We start from the raw sequence: 18,763 nt of genomic DNA, 5'->3' as shown, positions 1-18,763 counted from the left end.
TTCCATAAAGTGAACATGCGTCAGTGTTGCTGTGATTTCCCAGCATGCTGCTGTTGCACCAGGAGCCATAAGCTTGTCACAACCACTTAGCCACAGCACCGGGGAGAGAGGGGGGAACACAGAAGGATTTCTACACTAGGGGAGAAAAATAAGAGCATCTGACAGCAATCTGCCATGCATCATCCTTTCACTGCGTTCCTCTCGTGCCCTCCGGTGCCGACTACACAAACATCATTCCAATGTTGCGGGGAGAAGTTGTAACGTCAGTGTGGCTACGAGTTGCGAATCAGTGAGGGGGGGGGGAAATAAAAGGTGAAGAGGCAACAGCTCAATATGAAAAAATAAAAATGCTGCAGAGGAAAAAAGTACCCAGCATGCCTTATGTAGTGTTCTTGCACCCCCGATCATTCCCACCACAAAAACAACAACAAAAAAAGGAGGAAACAAGTCTTTTGAAATTTAAAACATATTGCAGAGGACCAGGGAGTGGGATACCAGTGGGCTGCATCAGAGCATATCACTACAGGGAGGATGGGAGCTAGCTAGCAGTCAGTCATCAAGCAGAATTACAAGTACAGAGAGAAGATAGAGGAGAAGAAGAGAGAGGGAGAGGGAGAGGAAAATTACCTCAATCTTACGACCTTCCACCAATGTGCCGTGGAGCTTTTCCCTGGCTTTCTCTGCGTCTGCGCTGGTCTCAAATGTCACAAAGCCAAAACCCTGTAGTACACGGCAGAGGTTAAAGAGGTTGGTGGAGGGGCACATCATAAGGGACTGAATCCTTAGACCTTGGGGTGCACTCTGACATTGATTAAAAGGCGGGTCCATCTGTGTTCTGTTCTGGTTTTTTTCAAATGGAAAAGCCCACTCAGCCGTTTCAAAAAGCAGTGACGTAGGGTAGCAAAGTAAGCTAATGAATGAGGTTATGAATAATGTGAACGCTAGCACTAGCTGAGGAAACGTTAGCTGTGCTAAGTTTGAATATAACTGAAAGGGCCAGTTCGTATTTTCTGAATATACTCCCGTGTTCTGCGGGGTAAAATTACTGCTTTTGTGAATGTAGTCTGGTGGCTTTGAAGAGAGTGATATAACGGCTTCAGTTCCCCGTCGAGAAGGGCTGCCTGATGGCGAGGTAAAGCGGCTGTGGACGTACACATATTTTAGCCACCGAAAAAAATAAATCAAAATCAGTTTAAGTGTACTCTATATTTAGAATATTCTCATCACTTTACCTTGCCATCAGACAGACCTTTCCGACGGGGAACTGAAGCCGTTATATCGCCGTCTTATATATCACGAGACTCCATTCATAAAAATTTAGATTTTACCTTGCAGAACACAGGAATTGCTGGTCTACCGCTGCATCCATCGATTAGGTTGTTTGTGTTATTGTGTGACTTTCAAATCTGAACTAACGTGGCGTCCACAACAGTACATTGCTTACTCGTCTGCTTCTCCAAACTGGGAGCATGCCAGCTGTCATCTAAGTTACTGTAGGTAATACACTGACTATATGGACGTATATATACTGTACATGTAGCAGCGTCATGATGCAGTTTTTAGTAGGGCTTGGGAAAATAGCATTTTGACGCTAAAACATAAATACTTTGACAAAAATTTTAACATTGGGATTTCAATACATAAGGAACACCACTGTGAAGCTACAGAATGATATAAAAAAAATTAAATAATGGACCCGCCCTTTAAGAGATAATTGGAGTTTCATAACAAAGATTCCCCATGTGGCGTGCTGATACCACATCACATTTACAGAGAAAAAGCATCTAAAGTAAGGAAGAACTCTAGTGTAGTTTCAGGGACTCAAATCTGTGCACTTACCTTTGAACCCCTCTCATTGAAAATAATCTCTACATCCAGAATCTTCCCATATTGCTGCAAATAAATGTGAGGGAAGAAATTAGCAAACATATACAAGCAAAGAAAGTGGTCAATGACATCTCTGAGTTGTCTCAGGATCCTAACATCTCAGTCTTTTAGGACAAAATCAGAAGCTTCTGACATTGTGTGAGTTACCACTGCTCAGCACTAGGTGTCACTATTACACAAAAGACGACTTCCCACATTTCAATGTGCTTCCTTCTATCCCTCTGCCCTGAACTCTGCTCTGTCCCCTTAAATGGAGGACGGAACCTGCCAAAATAAAAACTAAATTAATATATAAATAAATAAATAAATGACTCGATTTCACTCATTAAATGTATCAAAAATATAAAAAATATTTGTAGCCATTAATTAATTGATCAAATGTGACATAAATTGATATTTCTGTTTTAATTTGCTTTTTTATTTATTTACCTTTGTGTTAATTTCCTTATTTATTTACTATTCTGTTTAATTAAAAATAATTCTTGTTATTTATATATATATATTTGATATTTATATTTTATTCATTTTTAAATGTATATATTATTTAAAAAATAAATACATATATAAATAAAAGGGAAAATCTAATAAATAAGGAAATTAATACAAAGATAAATACATAAAGAATAAAATAAAAACAGAAATATCAATTAATCATTTTATCAATTAATTAATGGCAACATTTATTTTTAATATTATTTTTGCTACATTTAATGACATTTATTTATCTATTTTTGATTTTTGCAGGTTCCATCCTCCATACCCTTATTCCTCTCACTTCGTCTCTTATGCTAACACACTGATACAAATAGCAGCTCCTCATGAATCAAGAGAACGCCCATGAGTGTCTTTTACTTTGTGGTAGTTTGACTATTTCATCTCTCCCTATAAACCACACCCCTCGTGAGGCGCCCCTTCCGTGTAAGACCTGGGAGTCTAGACTGATTTATTCACCCCGTTAAAAAAGAGGCCCAAAACATTCCCAGCGTCTTACCCCGAACATCTGCCTGAGGTCAGGGTCCCGGAAGCGGAAGGGGATGTTTGAGACGTGGAGGCGTTTCGGGGTCCCTTTGGCCTCTGAGGGGTCCCCCACAGAGCCTCCTCCTGAACCTCCTGTGCCGCACTGTACTCCCGCTTCACCCTGGGACGCCTCCTCTGTCTTTCCCTGAGGGAGGGGGGGAGAAAAGAAGGTCTGTGAGGCTGTACTTAGCAGCGGTGCTTGGAGCTAAATGCTAATAGCTCACAATGACAATGCTGACATGTTTATGTTTAGCAGGTATAATGTTTACCATGTTCCCCATCTTAGTTCAGCTTGTTAGTAGGGGTGGAGGGGAATGGATACAGCATAGTATGACAATATTTTGCGTGGCAATATTGTATCGATACACAGATACTATTAACCTCTTAACAATCCGATGCTATTCTGACTTTCAGAGGTTGTAGTGGGCTCAGTCTTAAAGCTAGAGTGAAGATACTGTTAACATATTAAACTAGAAAACAATACTAGCTTGTTGGGAAGAACGCTAAATATTGCTCCAAAGTTACACTCAATTTTGGCGAGGAAAAACTGGCAGGTACATTTTCAAAAGGGGCCAAACTGCCTAATTTGCAGTTGACAAAAGGTAATATATAGCAATATATCGTAATATACTGTATATTATCGCAATACTCAGCATATCGTAAAATGTTTAAAATCACAATAAGATTGTATTGTGATAATATCGTATCGTGGGGCCTCTAGTGACTCCCACCCCTACTTGTTAGTATGCTAACAATTACTAATCAGTACACAAAGTGCAGCTGAGGCTGATGGGAATGTTTTGTAGGTGTTTGGTCATCAACAGTACTGGACAACATTTTGACCTGATGACAGCGCTATTTGGAAAGTGAAGGGATTACGAAAGTTGCAATTCATCCTGAGGGGATTGTGACTGACTGTTACCAAAGTTCATGGCAATCCATTCAAAAGTATTTGAGATATTTCACACACAAAAAAGGGATCCCCAAAGTCATTATGATTCGCCCTCCCTGTGCAAGATTTCATGCCAATCTATTCAGATGTTTCACTATCTAATAAAAATGTCAACCTGCTGAGGTGCTACAGGTAAAGTAAGGACTGTTATCATTAGTGTAGGACTTTAACTGCAATTTTATTGAATAAAACTATTTAAAAACGTACAGTTCCTTATAGGGCTGCACGATTATAACCAAAATGACAATCACAATTATTTTGATTAATACTAAGATCACGATTATTTATCATGATTATTCATTGATTTAAGGGACAAAATAATTTCACATTTGAATAATCACATTACCCAAAATTAAATGAACAGAGCACCGCTCTCACTTCCATGCTAATTAACAAATCTTTGCATCAAAATAAGACTTAAAATAAGGTTCTTCTTCACCTGAATTCAGTGCATTTTATACGTAACATACAGTGTATTTCTCTTCTACTCTTATATTCTGGACTGCAGCTGCAACATTTAATGAAGTTTTTCAAAGGCTGCCGTTGCAGTGTGCGTTTCATATGCAGCGGAGCACGCATTTTAAACGTCAATATCGCAGTCGATCATGTTCATTTAACTGGGGGAAGCCAAAATCGTGATTGCTATTCATATTCAATTAACTGTGCAGCCCTAGTTCCTTCACAACTTCAAGACATCAAGATCAAATATGAGAAAAACAGACACGACAAACTATAATGGAAAAATACCTCAACATCTGACATTACTAAACTAGCTTTATAAAGACAGTGCTTACATTGTTGTTGTTGTTGGTGGTAGTGGTGGCGGCTCCGTTAGCACCAACCCCTACCTCTGCTGTGACTTGGCCCCCAGCACCAAACATGGCCCCGGGGCCAAACTCTGTCCCTGGTAGCCCGTTTTGAGGAGGGGGAGGAGGGGGGAACGCTGAAAAGGGTGGGGCCACCAATCCCTCCTGTCCTCCTGTCGAATCCTGAGAGCCCTGTGGGAGCGGGGGGAGGGAGGGGGAGGAGAGGAGAGGAGACAATTTAACAAATGTACTCCGTAAGCAGTGTTTCCTGATGAAAGCAGAATGAAGGGGTTAAAATCCTGCCTATTAAATTTCACTCTCTCTCCCTCACCACTCCCTGCTATCCTCTCCCCCTCCCTCTACCTCCATATCTCTGACAGGCATGAGTTTTCAGTCAGCCGACCATGAAATATTTACAGCAAACACATCTATTATTAAGAGTCAGAAAATTCGATACACGGTTTGAGATACAAAGATGCTTATGGGATGGATGGACACGCGGGGAGATAAACACCAACTGTGCCATGTTAACCGTGACATGTTTACAGCTGCTGCTGCATTGTGCGAATGCTTGTTCCTGTATTTTTTGGGGGATTTCTTTTAGAGGCCATCTATAATTCAGATTAACTGTGTATCAGCTGGGACTTCAGCCTCAGGTTCTTTCTCTCTGCGCTGTTACAACTCTATCAGCAGCAGGATCGTCCACAGATTATTATAGCTGCTGCTACAACGCACACACACACACCTTATCTTGTATGTGTTTGCGTGTGTGTGTGTGGTGACTCTGCAATGTTGCTGCTTGCTTCAATCATTTCACACACTCAAGGGCATCTTGGACTTCACAAAATCCTTTTTACAGCAAAGAGTAAAAGAAAGGGATGGATAGAGAGATGAATAGGTAAGCTGTAAAAGGAAGAAAAAGCGAGTGGGTTTGGGGTCAAGGCTGCTCCCTTCACACCAGGCCAGGCAGCATGACACGCAGCATCCAGCACCATTAACCACTGGTCTGGTCTCTGCCGTGGGCTGGGTGACGCCTAGAGACACTCGGTCTCCAGACAGCCTTTTTAATTAGACAGAGTAACTAAGATGCCGCAAAGCAAACGAGCTCTCTCTCTCTCTCTCTCTCTCTCTCTCTCCCGCTCCCTTTCTCTAATCCTATAGCCTGACTTGCTCGCTGTTCTTCTGCAGTGTCTACCGCATTGGCTGTAAACAGCCAGCTGAGGCTAAAAGGCCCCATCTGCAAGACAGACAGCTTCTGGGGTCTGGCCCAAAAAGATAGAGGCGGCATCAGAGAGAGAGAGTGCTGCGCGATCCAAAAAACAGGATGGAAAAAAATCTGGGAAACTCGTCCGCTGCCACTCTCGCCGTGGTGAGGCTGAATGTATGTTAGGGAAAAATGTGTGAAAGCTGATTGTGTTTCCCATCTGCTACGGTATCTAGTGATTACGGTTGTGTATAGCCAAGAATCTGGCGATACAATACGCATCATGATACAGGGGTAAAGACTCAATATAATGCGATAATGTAAGCAAGGCAATATATTGTGATTTTTTCAAATCTAATTTTAGGAAATCTGTCAGTATAAAGAATACACCACCATATGTATAAAATCTAAGAGTCTTAGCTTTACAGTGATACCCAATTAATGCAATTCCAAAACAGTTTAGGGTCCCCAGTGTGCAGAAATATTCAAATACACCATTTTAGAATAGGTGAAAATAACACATTTGTACTGCATGCACAAAAAAACTGCACTGTTTTGCCCAAAACTGCATGTGATTATCATAAAGTGGGCATTTCTGTAAAGGGGAGACTCGTGGGTACCCATAGAACCCATTTTCATTCGCATATCTTGAGGACAGCCAAAATTTTGCGCAACTTTGGAGTGTTATTTAGCCTCCTATGCAACATGCAAGTATGACATGGTTGGTACCAATGGATTCCTTAGATTTTTTAGTGTCATATGTTGCCAGTACCTTCACTCTAGCTTTAAAACTTAGCCTGCTACGACCTCCGAAAGATGGAATTGCGTACTATCAGATTTTTAAGAGGTTAAAAAATCGATACAGAGTTTCGGAGAACCGATACAGTATCGCAAAACATAATATCGTGTTACTCGTGTGTATCCATATTTTCTTACACCCGTACAAGTGATAAAAGTGGAACCATCAAAATCCTGTTCAAAAAGAGACTTGGTGGTTAGGCCTTAACCAACCAAGGCTAGTATATATCAAAGCCTAAATGTACTTGTTAGGGCATGTGAGCTCATAAACATGCAGCAGCCTGTGTTAAGCCACTAAAGGGTGTGTCCCTATATGCATATCGTAGCCCAGGGCTGAGTCACACACACACACACCAGGCAGAGGGATATTAGAGAGAGTAAAAGAATTAGAGAAAAGGGTGACAACAGAACAAGAAGGTTAGCACTTTGATTAGACCTTATCGTGTATGAACAAGAGTGCTCATCCATGTTTTAATTCTCACAGAACAAGAGAGAGAGTCAAGGAGAGCTGGTCCCTCGGGGCAAATTTGTGATTTGTGATACGGGGCTATGTAAATAAAAATTGACGTCTTGACTCGACTTGTCAGTGACTGGGTCTCCCTGAACTGACACATTTCATTAACAGAGATGCCGTATCATTAACGCTGATCATCATGTGCTTCTCAGAGACCACTTTAGGACACCAGAGAAGAAGCAGCCCGCGGTTCATAAAAGCAACTTTGTTTGTTCTACCACATGGTTCCCAGCTGAATAAAGCACTGCCAAGTCTGAGCCAACTGGAATAGACCTCACAACACAATGCTCCCGCATGATTAGTCATGTGAAAAAAACAAAAACATTTTATAATATTTACTGCAGAGGTTTAAAGAACACAGACATGGTGCTTGTGACCATTTTCATTTGAGGGTTCGTTTTAGCGAAACAATACTGAATCGGATTAATTGATGAACTCATAAACAGGCAGACGAATGGAAGCTGAGAAGATGAGAACAGTACCCCCTTAAGTCTACACAGGCATTCCTGACCCGCAGACTGAGGAGCAGCACTGCCCTACATGGCAGCATCATATAGTCAAACGGAGCGGGGGAGAAAGGAAAAAAAAAAAATAATGGAAAAAGAAACAGGGGGAGGGGGGGAAGGGGATTATGGGAAATAATGACGCGCTCTATTAAGAGTTATATCTGGTCCAAACTTTCCAGACTGAATTTTGACATTGTGAGATAAGATACAGGATTGGATGATACATTTAAACAAGCTCCGTATTAAAAACGACAAGAAAAGCGATCGGAGCAAAGCTGAAAACAGAAGAAGTATCGACTGAAATGTATCTGATATTACAAATATAAAAAAGGACCATCTGGAGAAGGACCTATTCATCCATACGGTTTCACTCTCACCTCATGCATGCACGCACACAAACCCGCAGCAGTTGTGTTACCTGAGACACCATATGTTTTTCCATACACGGAGAGGATGACGGGGGGGAGGAGAGGCCTTTTTCACGGCAAACCTTTCAAGCGTGCGTCTGTCTACGTCGGTCTGCTGACGTTAGCCTCTAAGCATCCAACACACACCAGCCACAGAGACACAGCCAAGTGGTGGGGATGATACTGAAACTCATCAATCATGCAAATATTCATAACAAATTGTCTATTGGAACTATCTGTAAAGTTGCCTGGCTGAAGACAGAAATTCTCTTTACAGCTTCTTCTCCCTCTGCAATCCGTCTCTTTTCTTTTCCTTTGGTTGGAGGACTAAGTATGCCTGCATCACCCCCCCCCCACACACACACACACACACACACCACACACACACACACCACACACACACACACCCTCCTTTTTCCCCTTCCCTCTCCATGCTTGCCTGCCACACTTGATGAAAGCCAGAGGGAGATATTTTTTTTCTTCTTCTTCTTCTTTTATAACCACCTACACCCGCCCCTCAAGTCACTCAAAGCTCCTACTGCACCGTAATGTCCATCAAAGCGTAGGCCACCGCCCATCTCCTTATACGGTCGCCTCTGTGCAGAGGCTCCCTTCTCTCTTTCCTGACTGCGGGCCAATCAGATTACAGAAAGGCGAGTCTTTAGAGATACATCAGTAGTTCAGTGGCTCAGAACCAGAGGACACATTGATGATCATTTGGCAGGAAAAATGACAGAGAACACTCTTAATACGCTGTAGGCAATGATAAAACTTAAAAATGTCCCTCCCTCAAATCAAAAAGATGAATGTCATGATGTAACAACGGGGATCTAAAATGCTTTCATTCTAGGGGTGTAAGAAAATATCGATACATGAGTATCACAATATTATGTTTTGCGATACTGTACGGATTCTTCAAAACACTGTATTGATTTTTAATTATAATCTGACGGCCCGCCGGCGGACCCAGACGCTATTCAGTTTTTTGGAGGCTGAGCGGACTCAGTTTTAAAGCTAGAGTGAAGGTACTGACATCATATGAAACTACAAAACCTAAGGAATCCATCGTTTCCACCATGTCATACATTCAGGAGGCTAAATAACGCTACAAAGTTACGCTAAATTTTGGCGAGGAAAAACTGCCATGGCCAGATTTCACAGGGGTCCCTCGACCTCTGACCTCAAGATATGTGAATGCAAATGGGTTCTATGGGTACCCACGAGTCTCCCCTTTACAGACATGCCCACCTTATAATAATCACATGCAGTTTTTTGCATGTAGTATAAACGTGTTAACTTGGCCTATTCTAAAAATGGTGTATTTGAATATTCCTGCATACTGGGGTCCCTAAACAGTATTGGAACTGTATGAATTGGGTCTCTGACTCTTGTGGATCCAATGAGCCCAGTAGTATTCAATTGTATGTGTGATGATGTTAGTGCTCATAGTAGTCATTTCATATAGTGACTTTCTTACTCAGATGGTAGTGTGTTCTTTATATTGTGACAGTTTTCCCAAAATTGTATAAAAAAAACCCAATATATCGCCTGGCTTACAGTATCACGATATATTATATATATTACCCCTGTATCATGATACCTATCATATCTCTAGATTATCGCAAATACTCAGCCCTATTTCATTCCCATTTAAACTACAGGCAGTCCCGATGCCGTTTGTCAGTGTCAGCAGCTCTGTGGCTGTGCTGAGATCTGTGACATACAGCTCGTCTGTTTTTGACAGTTCAGATCATCATCACCATCAGCATCATGATCATAATCACACTGACAGCCCTTTCTCTAACACTCTGGCTCACCTTGGGCAGGGCAATAGGACCGAAAAATAAAAATCCCCGTGCACAATTCTAATTATTTTGTGAGAAATTACAACAATTACAACATCATTACATGAATCATTAGAAATAAAACTAATTATAGGTTTGCGTTTTTAGTAGCAACACGTCTTGCCTGTGCAATAGAATAACAAAAGAACGGCACCGCTTGCAAGGCTGTCATCATTTTTCGGGCTTTATTTGACAGCTGCTAATAAAAGAGCAGCAGGGCAGAGACAGGGGGAGACTCTCAACCACGCCAGATGTTTTAGGGAACCATTGTCTCATTTCCACTGCAGGGGTCGGCTCAACTCGACTCACTTTTTGTACCAGGTATTCTCAGTGACATCCCAGCCTTGACATCATCTTCAACGTGGCACTCGCTGAATCCTTTTATTGGCAACCAAACAGAGGAATGTCTGCACCTCGTCAATTGTATGGTGCAGTTTTGTGGGCTGTCATTTTGTATCTGGGTCGAGTGAATACTATTGACAGTATCTTGGCTATTTGAGAACGGTGGCTTTGTGCAAGATGTCCCATGACCATTCTCTCTGACCAATCAGAGGTCTGCAGTGTTTTAACTCCACCTTCTAGTATCGGCTCACATCAGCTCGCATAGAACCTCAGCGGTGGTACCAAAAACAGTAACAGGTACCAGGTACCAGGTACCAGCCACAACTTTTGCTAATAGAAAACCGAAAAAAAGAGTGAGTCGAGATGAGTAGAGACGTACTGCTGTCATAATTATGTATAAAGACCACGGTTATTACTAGTGCTACAATGATTAGTCGATTAATCGATTGAGAGAAAATTGGTCTGAAATGATTTAGATAATCATTAGGGCTGTCCTGAATACCATTATTTGGGCTTCGAAGCTTTGGAGAGATATATTTGAAGCTGTCTGTCTCCATCTCCCCCGTCTCAGCGCCGCTGCTGCACTACTGTACACATATTGCTGATACTGTACGATATCCGTTTGAGAATAATAAATAATAATTAATGTTGAATATGAATAATGTTGTGGAATTATTCCTTATTTCATCGTCTATTTGGGGATTTATACATTATTATTACATACTTATATACCTTTTTCTTTTTTAATTAAAAACAAAGCATTCTAATAGTAATTTGGAGGTTGAATACCATGGCAACGGCCAAAGCTTCAAAGCAATCGGGTCAGCCCCAATAATCATATAATTGTTTAGTCAAACATTTGCTGATTCATGCTTTTCAAATGTGAGAATCTGATGCTTTTCTTTGTCTATATTTTGTCTAATATTTTTGGGTTTTGAACTGTTGGTCGGAAAAAACAAGATATTTAAAGAGGTTTCTTGGGATGTTAAATTATAACTGGCATTTAGGGCTGTCCTCGACCAAATAAATTCTTAGTCGACTAACACTCAACACTCAATACAATTTTGTCAACTAATCGACAGATCTGTAAAACTGAGTTTCTCCACAAAGAATCACACAAAAGCACCACTTTAAATCTTGTATTTACCAGAGATGTGCTCATAAGTCTCTTGGTAATAAGTCATTCAGCATGAAAAAAGCATAAAAAACAACTAATTAACTAAAGAAATCTGAGCTAACTGAGACCAAAACGACCGATTAGTCGACTAATCGGCTAAGAGGAGGCAGCCTTACTGGCATTTATATATTACTATTATATTATAGGCAAAACGATTAATCCATTAATTTAGAATATAATCAGCAGATTACTCATTAATGAAAATAATCGTTAGTTATAGATGATGACAACTGTAGCAGGCTTAAAAAAATAATAAAAAGGTTAATTTAAATAAAAACTATAACAAAATTTCAAAAGCGCATCTAAATCAAAATAAAAAAGAACTAACAAATACAAATACAGTAAAATGGACTAACACAGAATCCTTCTTTATCAGGCTTAATTCAGTCAGTTACTAATATATTATGGTGAGGCTGAGTACCAGGCTAGAGGCACTTATGAACAGCTGTTAGAGAAGCTAAATATTCCTGACAGGATGCAGACAACCCTCAGCTGAAACATGATGAAGTGCCTTAAAATGTTTGAACTAAATGGTGAAAAGGGCAAACTCAGTCCAAATACACTTAACCTCCCTCTGGTTCTCAGCCTGACCTAACAGAGGCATGACGTTTCATCATGTGTCAGTGAAGGACTACATCTGTAGCACTCTTGTGCTCACTATCATCCACACCGCTCATACCTACATTTACACTTTTTCCCCAATTTTTATCCAGACTAATTTACGCCAAGAATCCATAAAACCAATACTAAAGACAGAATTTGAATGGTTTAATATGCTTGCTGCGCTGCCAGTCCCGCAAGAGGAATCGTTAGGTAAAATCCTGCATTGCTAATTCTAGAGTAGATGCACCAAGATGGGGTTTTTGTACACTGCTGCTGTCACGACTTCTGCAGAAGAAGTTTAAAATCAAAAAACCCAACGGCACTGACTTGCTGCTGCAGTGTTAGATAGGGTACAGCGTGTGTGTGCAGAGGTACAACGTTACAGTGCTGCTTGTCATGCAGGAGTAGGTATCCGAAGAGATACTGCATACATTTAGGGCTCTGCTGCACCACGTCTGTGCATCGCATCGCTCGCAATGTGCCTTTCTGTTGTGTATCTATGTGCGTTCTGGTGTGAGGTAAGTGTTTTCACACCTCGACCCACTGCATAAAGCCTTGGGCAGTAGCAGTTTAGAGCAGCGTTAGTGTCGGACAATATCATCATGGCTGTATGGGCAGAGGGAGAACGGTTAACCCTGAGGTGGAGTAGTGGCACACAGTGCATTAGACCACCAATACTGAGGACTCTGCCCTTTGGTTTAGTGCTCTATCTGACTGTGTTTCTGCAAGATCGGACGTATCCGTCACTTTCTACACACAGAGAAAACACCCATAATCCCACAGGATAATTATAATGAATAAAGCTAAATGTACTGTTGGTTAAACTGTGAGTGATTTGTGCTGTTTTAACATGACACTTGCAGCAAAACACACAGGTACCTGTCAATTTGTTATGACAGTGCAGCTGCACAACTCTGTCCAATACTCGTGTTTGTACAGCTATACTCACAAACACAGAGCACCCTGAGGGTAAAAGACCCGGGTGTGGATCCCTTGCAAATTCCTTGAAGGCCTGTTGTCGTGTTGCCGTGTTGTCGCTGGCTAACCGAGCAGTCTTGTGGAGATAATACGGGAGGTGGAAAAGTTAAGCAGCCTAAACGCTCAGATGCCACTAGGTGCCTTGCAAAAGCACTCGGTGTGACAGCGGCTTGACACCTTTCCTCATGGGCTCAGCGCTAAGCAGGTGGGTTATAGGGATGATGCAACAACTTTGGACATCTACAAATACAGAGAGAGAGAGAGAGAGAGAGAGAGAGACGTGGGATAAAATGCTAGTGCACTGAGTGTGCACACAGGATTTCTGGCAACCGGTAACGCTGACATGTTTTGTTGTTGAACTGTGAAATTTAGAAAGAAAGAAAAGAAAGAAAGGAATGGAAATACGCAGGCAAACAGGAGTTTTCAGAATCAGCACATCAGCGGGACATGGAGCAATGTCCACCCCCAGCCCAGTATGAGGGGCTTCCACACAGTCCCAACATCACACCACATCTGGAACAACTCAACTAGGGAGGTCACAATACCAGAAATTTAGTAGTCGATGCCAATACCAGTAAGATTCCACGATTCTCGATACCAATTCCATACCACGGTAAACAGTAACAGTAAATCCCGTGTACATCAACATCCACTCCTGTATTACCGTTTGCATACCGGGTTTTGTTAGGAAGTTAAACAGGTCATAATTCTCGCCAAAAACTACATTTTACAGGATCACATTTGAAAAAATATCCAATTACGATTATTTTTACTGATATTGTAATGGTGTTATGGTTCGCGATATGATCATTTTTACATCATTATTCTCATTTTCATTGAAAAACATAAAAATGAATGATTATGGTAGGATTTTTGCGGGGATGTGTACCAAACAAAGATGTGTAGAATATGATGTGTAGGCCAGGACATCCCTGCATCACGACAATATCTAATTTAATATGGAATTTTGCCACACATTTGGCCTTTAACAAAGATTGTGCCTCCTGCGATTTGAAAATTGCAGTAAGCCATACTAAGATTTAGATCAAATTCAGATTAATTGTGCAGCCCTAGTAGATACACATCTTGCAACAACCAAAATTTAAATGAATCAAATTAATTTGATACATCAACCAGCCCTAAATTCCACAGTAGGGTAATGACTAGTTCCCACTACACGACTTTAGCCCCGACAAAAGCCCTAGATCAGGGGCAAATCGACGTTGGCTCAGCACACACACACATCGGTGCTCGAGCGTTATGTGTGAACTGCTCAAAGATGCGAGCCGATGATCCAACATAAAAACACATTTGTGTTATCTAGCATGCTAAATATCTGGAACTGTTGGGGAGCTACAACCAATGAGAGCGCAAGAAACAGGATGAGGAGAAAGCTGGCGGAGGGGTCGCCTGTAACAATAGGAACTTTACTGTATGTGTTGCCATTGCAACACAGACTAAAGTAGTTGTTGCACCTAGGGTGTTGGATGTTTGCATGAATACAGTTGAAACCGCTTACTGTGATCACATCTGTCTGGGTCAAATAGATGAGTGAATGATTAGTGTAACTGAATTTTTGTTGTCTGCATCATTTCTCATGCAGATTAACATCTAGCTAATTGACATTTGTATATTTATTACATGAATACAAAGTTATGAAACAGACCGCTTCGCTATTTACTGGCTCACCGAGGGCGAGGCATTGCAGTTTTTGGCCGGCTCTGCAGCGCGAGCGTGCATGAAGAACGGAGATGACGAAGACATTTGTATAGGAGTGATTCAGTCCCAGGCGGTTGATCGCAGTAACCGTTATCACTATAAGTGGTTTCCACTGTAAACATAACACAGTGACTACAGTATAGAGCTGTGTCACCCAAAATAGAGGACGGTGCCCTTAAAGTTTTATGGAGGACGGTGTGACTGGTGGTGTGTCACCTTCAAAGTGCATTCCCATATGGAGCTAAGGCCCCCACCCCCTTACACCCTTCTAGTTACCACCGCCATCCTCCATTTGGCGTCATTCTCTTTGAAGACGAATAATGTGTTTAGCTTACAGCTGCTCTCGCCTGCAGGGGGGGGGTTTGGGGGCAGGGGAGTGGGTAAGAGGGAGAGTGAAAAGAGAACAACAACCTCTACTTCACCATGTTGAAGTAGTTGTGTAACAAATAAAGAATAATATTCTACAAAGTTGCACCACTGTCTATCCTTTGAATCTTAAGTATAAACACTGCAGTGGCTACTATTAGTATTGGTTGGTACTGCGGGTCATGCGTCAACGCAGATGAGCAAGGGATTAACCAATGAGAGAATGTCCTATGAATTGCTCAAATGCAGGTAGTGTGTGTCGGTTCCCAAAAGACAGTGTTGCTGTGTGTATTCATTTATAGTATCTATGTGTCCGTTGTACCATAAGAGAGGGGGGCGGGGTAGTTAAGTATTCTGGGCAACAACTGCTGTATGTGTGAGCGCAGAAACAACTGTGCCTTGACACCTGTCTCCCTCACTCCAGACGCAGATGAAGTTTAAACGGCATGGACAGCTTGGATGACAACGTTGAAACGCTTGACAAAACCTCAGCCTCCGCCTCCGTCCTCTGTGCGTGACGTGACATGACACACGCACATATACATAAGAAATATAACATGACAACTGTGTGCAGTCAGCATGGCGAGAGCATGCAACGCCAGCTGTGCATGCACGTCAACGCGGGCGCCCCGTTCCGAGCGGTGGTTGCTGCTACCTCGTGTCTGCATGTACCTCCCTGTACCACCTAGGGGTGTAAGAAAATATCGAATATCGCGATATTATGTCTTGTGATACTGTATCGATTCTCAAAAATAATGCATTGATGTCTAATAAATAGTTTACATGCAAAGATGAACTAAGTCAATACTTGATTTCATTTACAAAGATATGCACACTCTCAGTGTATGTGCCCTCTCAAAGTAGTGCTGTGATGTTGGATGTTACAGGGAGTGTGATAAATGCAAATGTAGATCCCACTGTTCTGATTGCATAAAAAAAGCAAACTTTTTAAACTCAGATTTTATGCATATGGTGGTGTTCTTTATACTATGACAGTTTTCCTAAAATTAGATACAAAAATTATTATAATACATCACGTTGCTTACAGTATCGCAATATATTGAATCGTAACCCCTGCATCATGATACGTGTCGTATCACCAGATTCTTGCCAATACACAGCTCTATTACCCCAACAACTCCCGAAAGGCCCAAAGAAACCCGCGACCAGCAGACGTGCTAGAACAGAGCCAGAGAACAGCTCTCATCCTTCGGGCTGTCTCTCAGCTAAAGTAGCACAGACACGCCCACCATATGCTAAGAGCAGCCTAGCACACATCAACTGTAAACATTACACGCTGCAGTGTATTTTAATATAGTCAAATGTCAGCAGCACAACTCGACCGATGCTTCTCCGCGTATCGTCTCCACTGCAGCGACACAAGTGTTGCATGACTACAGAGTGGTAATAATGAGCCATTAGCACGATTTCCTTCAAAATAATTAAAGACAACTTGAGCGCTAAAAAGTGAAAGGAGCAGAGCTGCAGGGACAAGCCCTGCTGTTAATCTGATGCCCTGCCAACTATGTGACAAAAGGCCTCACCTGGGCCAAGACACAGCGAACCGAAAACAAGGCCAAACCATAAACAGCGCCGAGCCAACTAAACTAATGAAACTATATCATTAATTATCTCGTTTATCTAGTTCTGGTCTCGCAGTTCTCGACATGTGCACAAAGTTGTTGATAGAAAGAAGCTGTAACTTACCGGTAGCAGTGCTTGGTAGTACAGCCCCATCATTGTCTGATCTAGAGGAACAACTGCTGACCAGCTCTCCACTTTCCTTCTCTCCCCGTGTGTCTCTGCTTTGCCTGTGCTCTAAGACCATGAGCCGACGGTGGCTTCAGTCCACGTCTGTCTCGCACATTCAAATTCTCCCTCGTTCACTCCCTCTTCCTCCTCCTTCCCCTTTTTGCCGGCGTTCCCTTCTTCCACTTCTCCAGCACGCAAGCCTGTCACTCCTCAGCCTCGCTTTTCTCCGTCTCCGCGGCCCTGCTGCTCTGATCCCCCTCGGGCCTTTCTGTCTCTCTCCTCCTGACAGCCCGAGTCTCTTCTCTCCTGTCTCTTTCCTTCTCTTTGCTCTGCGTCTGTCATTCACACGCTCGCCTTACACGTCCTGCTTCTCTCCCCCTCTGCTTCTTCTGGTTCCCGCCCCCTCTTTTTTAAAACTTTCCCTCCCTCTCAGCCTCAGTCCCTCCTATCCATCAAAAGCATCCATCCTTCCATGTAGCCACCTAACCCTGCTTCTGGATGGAGTCAGAAAGCGGTTGTTGCCGTCTCCTCAAACCCCTGGAGACAGAAAAGGAACAGGAAGGAAGGAGGTGCTGTCTTCTCTATCCACGCACTGGCTGCCTGAGAGTACAGAACACAAATGCGACCCCCACTGCATTGCAGCTTTTTTTGATGATTTATTTATTGCGTGGCAGCCTGTCAGCTCCAAAAAGCAGCGGTAAGTAGGTAAGTCGGTAGACAGCTAGGTAGCTAGCTGCGTGGGTAGGCTCCTAGATCACCAGCTCTCTGCTGCGGCCGCCTTCATCACACAGATGGAAAGTCTCACAAAACTGAGAGAGCGCCAGCCCCCCCGACTCCAGCATCTAAACCTCAACCTGCACATGAATCTGTATTTCGCTGCATTGCGCCTTTTTCCTTCTGGCTCGGGCTCAGATCCCTCCACTTCCCACCACCGTATTGTTAGGAGGCGCTTAATTTGCAGAGATGAGAGTGCAGTTCCTTGCACCGCATTTTCATATGGGAGGGACTGAACTCTGCGGGGAAAAAAAGCCATGATGCCAAGCTTTCAGACATCTGCTGAGGTTGGCGAGAACTGGGTCCAGAGGGATGGAGGGATGGAGGAAGGGCAAGATAAGTGATTGGAGGTGGTGGGGGGAAAAAGGGGGCAAGAGAAGGGAGCTGGGCCGCAGTGGGGGGGGGGCAGTGGATGCGAGCGAGAGATAACGGGATAGAGGGATAAATGGATAAAAGGGCTGGGTGGAAAAAAAGAGCCAGGGATGACAGGATTAGGACTGTAAGTGAGGAGGATGAGAGGATGAATAGGGGATGATCTGAGGATTAAGCGCACAGACTGAACACTGTGATAAACACACGCAGTCGCGCACACACACAAACACATGCACATAATGTACACAAAGATGTGCCTGTGATCATATGCATGCTGCTGCACTTTGGCTGGCACGCAGACACACACAGGCCCAAACAAAGGGCTATATACCCACCACACACACTCATCAGCTAATTCAAACAAAGGCCTGCTCCTTCAAACACACCATCTACAGTTAATCAATAGGGCAGTCTCAACTTTTCTATGGGAGAATTCCAATTACCCATGTGAGGGTCATGACCTGCAATTAGATTTTAATGCAGTATTGCTATTTTCTAAAACAAATGCTCAAGTGTGAAGCCTCTATAGCCCCTTTCCCTACTGGACTAAAAATCCACTAACACCCTCTGACTTCTGGCTTTTGTCTTTAGTGGGAAAGGTTACTATCAGCATCATTCCCGGGACAAATGACTCTGCAGCAGTCATGGGTATTCATCGGCTCCAGCTCCGATCGGCAGTGATAGAAACATGACACCCAGGTGGACATGCTAATTTTCACCCCTGTTGAAGTGAATATATAGTACA

At 42.6% G+C, this 18,763-nt stretch overlaps 2 protein-coding genes across 11 annotated transcripts in view; one reads left to right on the top strand and one right to left on the bottom strand.

Moving 5' to 3' along the window:
* The window catches only part of cd9r (CD9 molecule related), a 122,585-nt gene that overhangs the window by 65,322 nt on the left and 38,500 nt on the right, over nt 1-18,763 (top strand). The gene's annotated exons all lie outside the window — the stretch shown is intronic.
* Nucleotides 1-18,763, bottom strand: part of LOC141780342 (RNA binding protein fox-1 homolog 2-like) — a 60,126-nt gene that overhangs the window by 25,265 nt on the left and 16,098 nt on the right. For 5 of the 8 annotated variants that reach the window (XR_012596628.1, XR_012596626.1, XM_074655521.1 and 2 more), the window contains 4 exons: nt 4,642-4,854; nt 2,879-3,043; nt 1,840-1,893; nt 628-720 (listed from right to left, as the gene is read on the bottom strand). Coding sequence is in view for 5 of the 8 variants with exons in the window: in XM_074655521.1 (XP_074511622.1) it covers nt 628-720; nt 1,840-1,893; nt 2,879-3,043; nt 4,642-4,854 (525 nt within the window). In the remaining 3 variants the exon portion in view is untranslated. Of the gene's footprint in view, nt 1-627; nt 721-1,839; nt 1,894-2,878; nt 3,050-4,641; nt 4,855-16,827; nt 17,281-18,763 lie in introns of those variants that run through there. The other 3 variants (XR_012596627.1, XM_074655522.1, XM_074655524.1) reach the window with 2 other exon arrangements.

This window comes from Sebastes fasciatus, chromosome 13 (assembly GCF_043250625.1).
Source record: "Sebastes fasciatus isolate fSebFas1 chromosome 13, fSebFas1.pri, whole genome shotgun sequence".
NCBI classification, from domain to species: domain Eukaryota; kingdom Metazoa; phylum Chordata; class Actinopteri; order Perciformes; family Sebastidae; genus Sebastes; species Sebastes fasciatus.
This window is presented reverse-complemented; position numbering and strand designations above follow the sequence as displayed.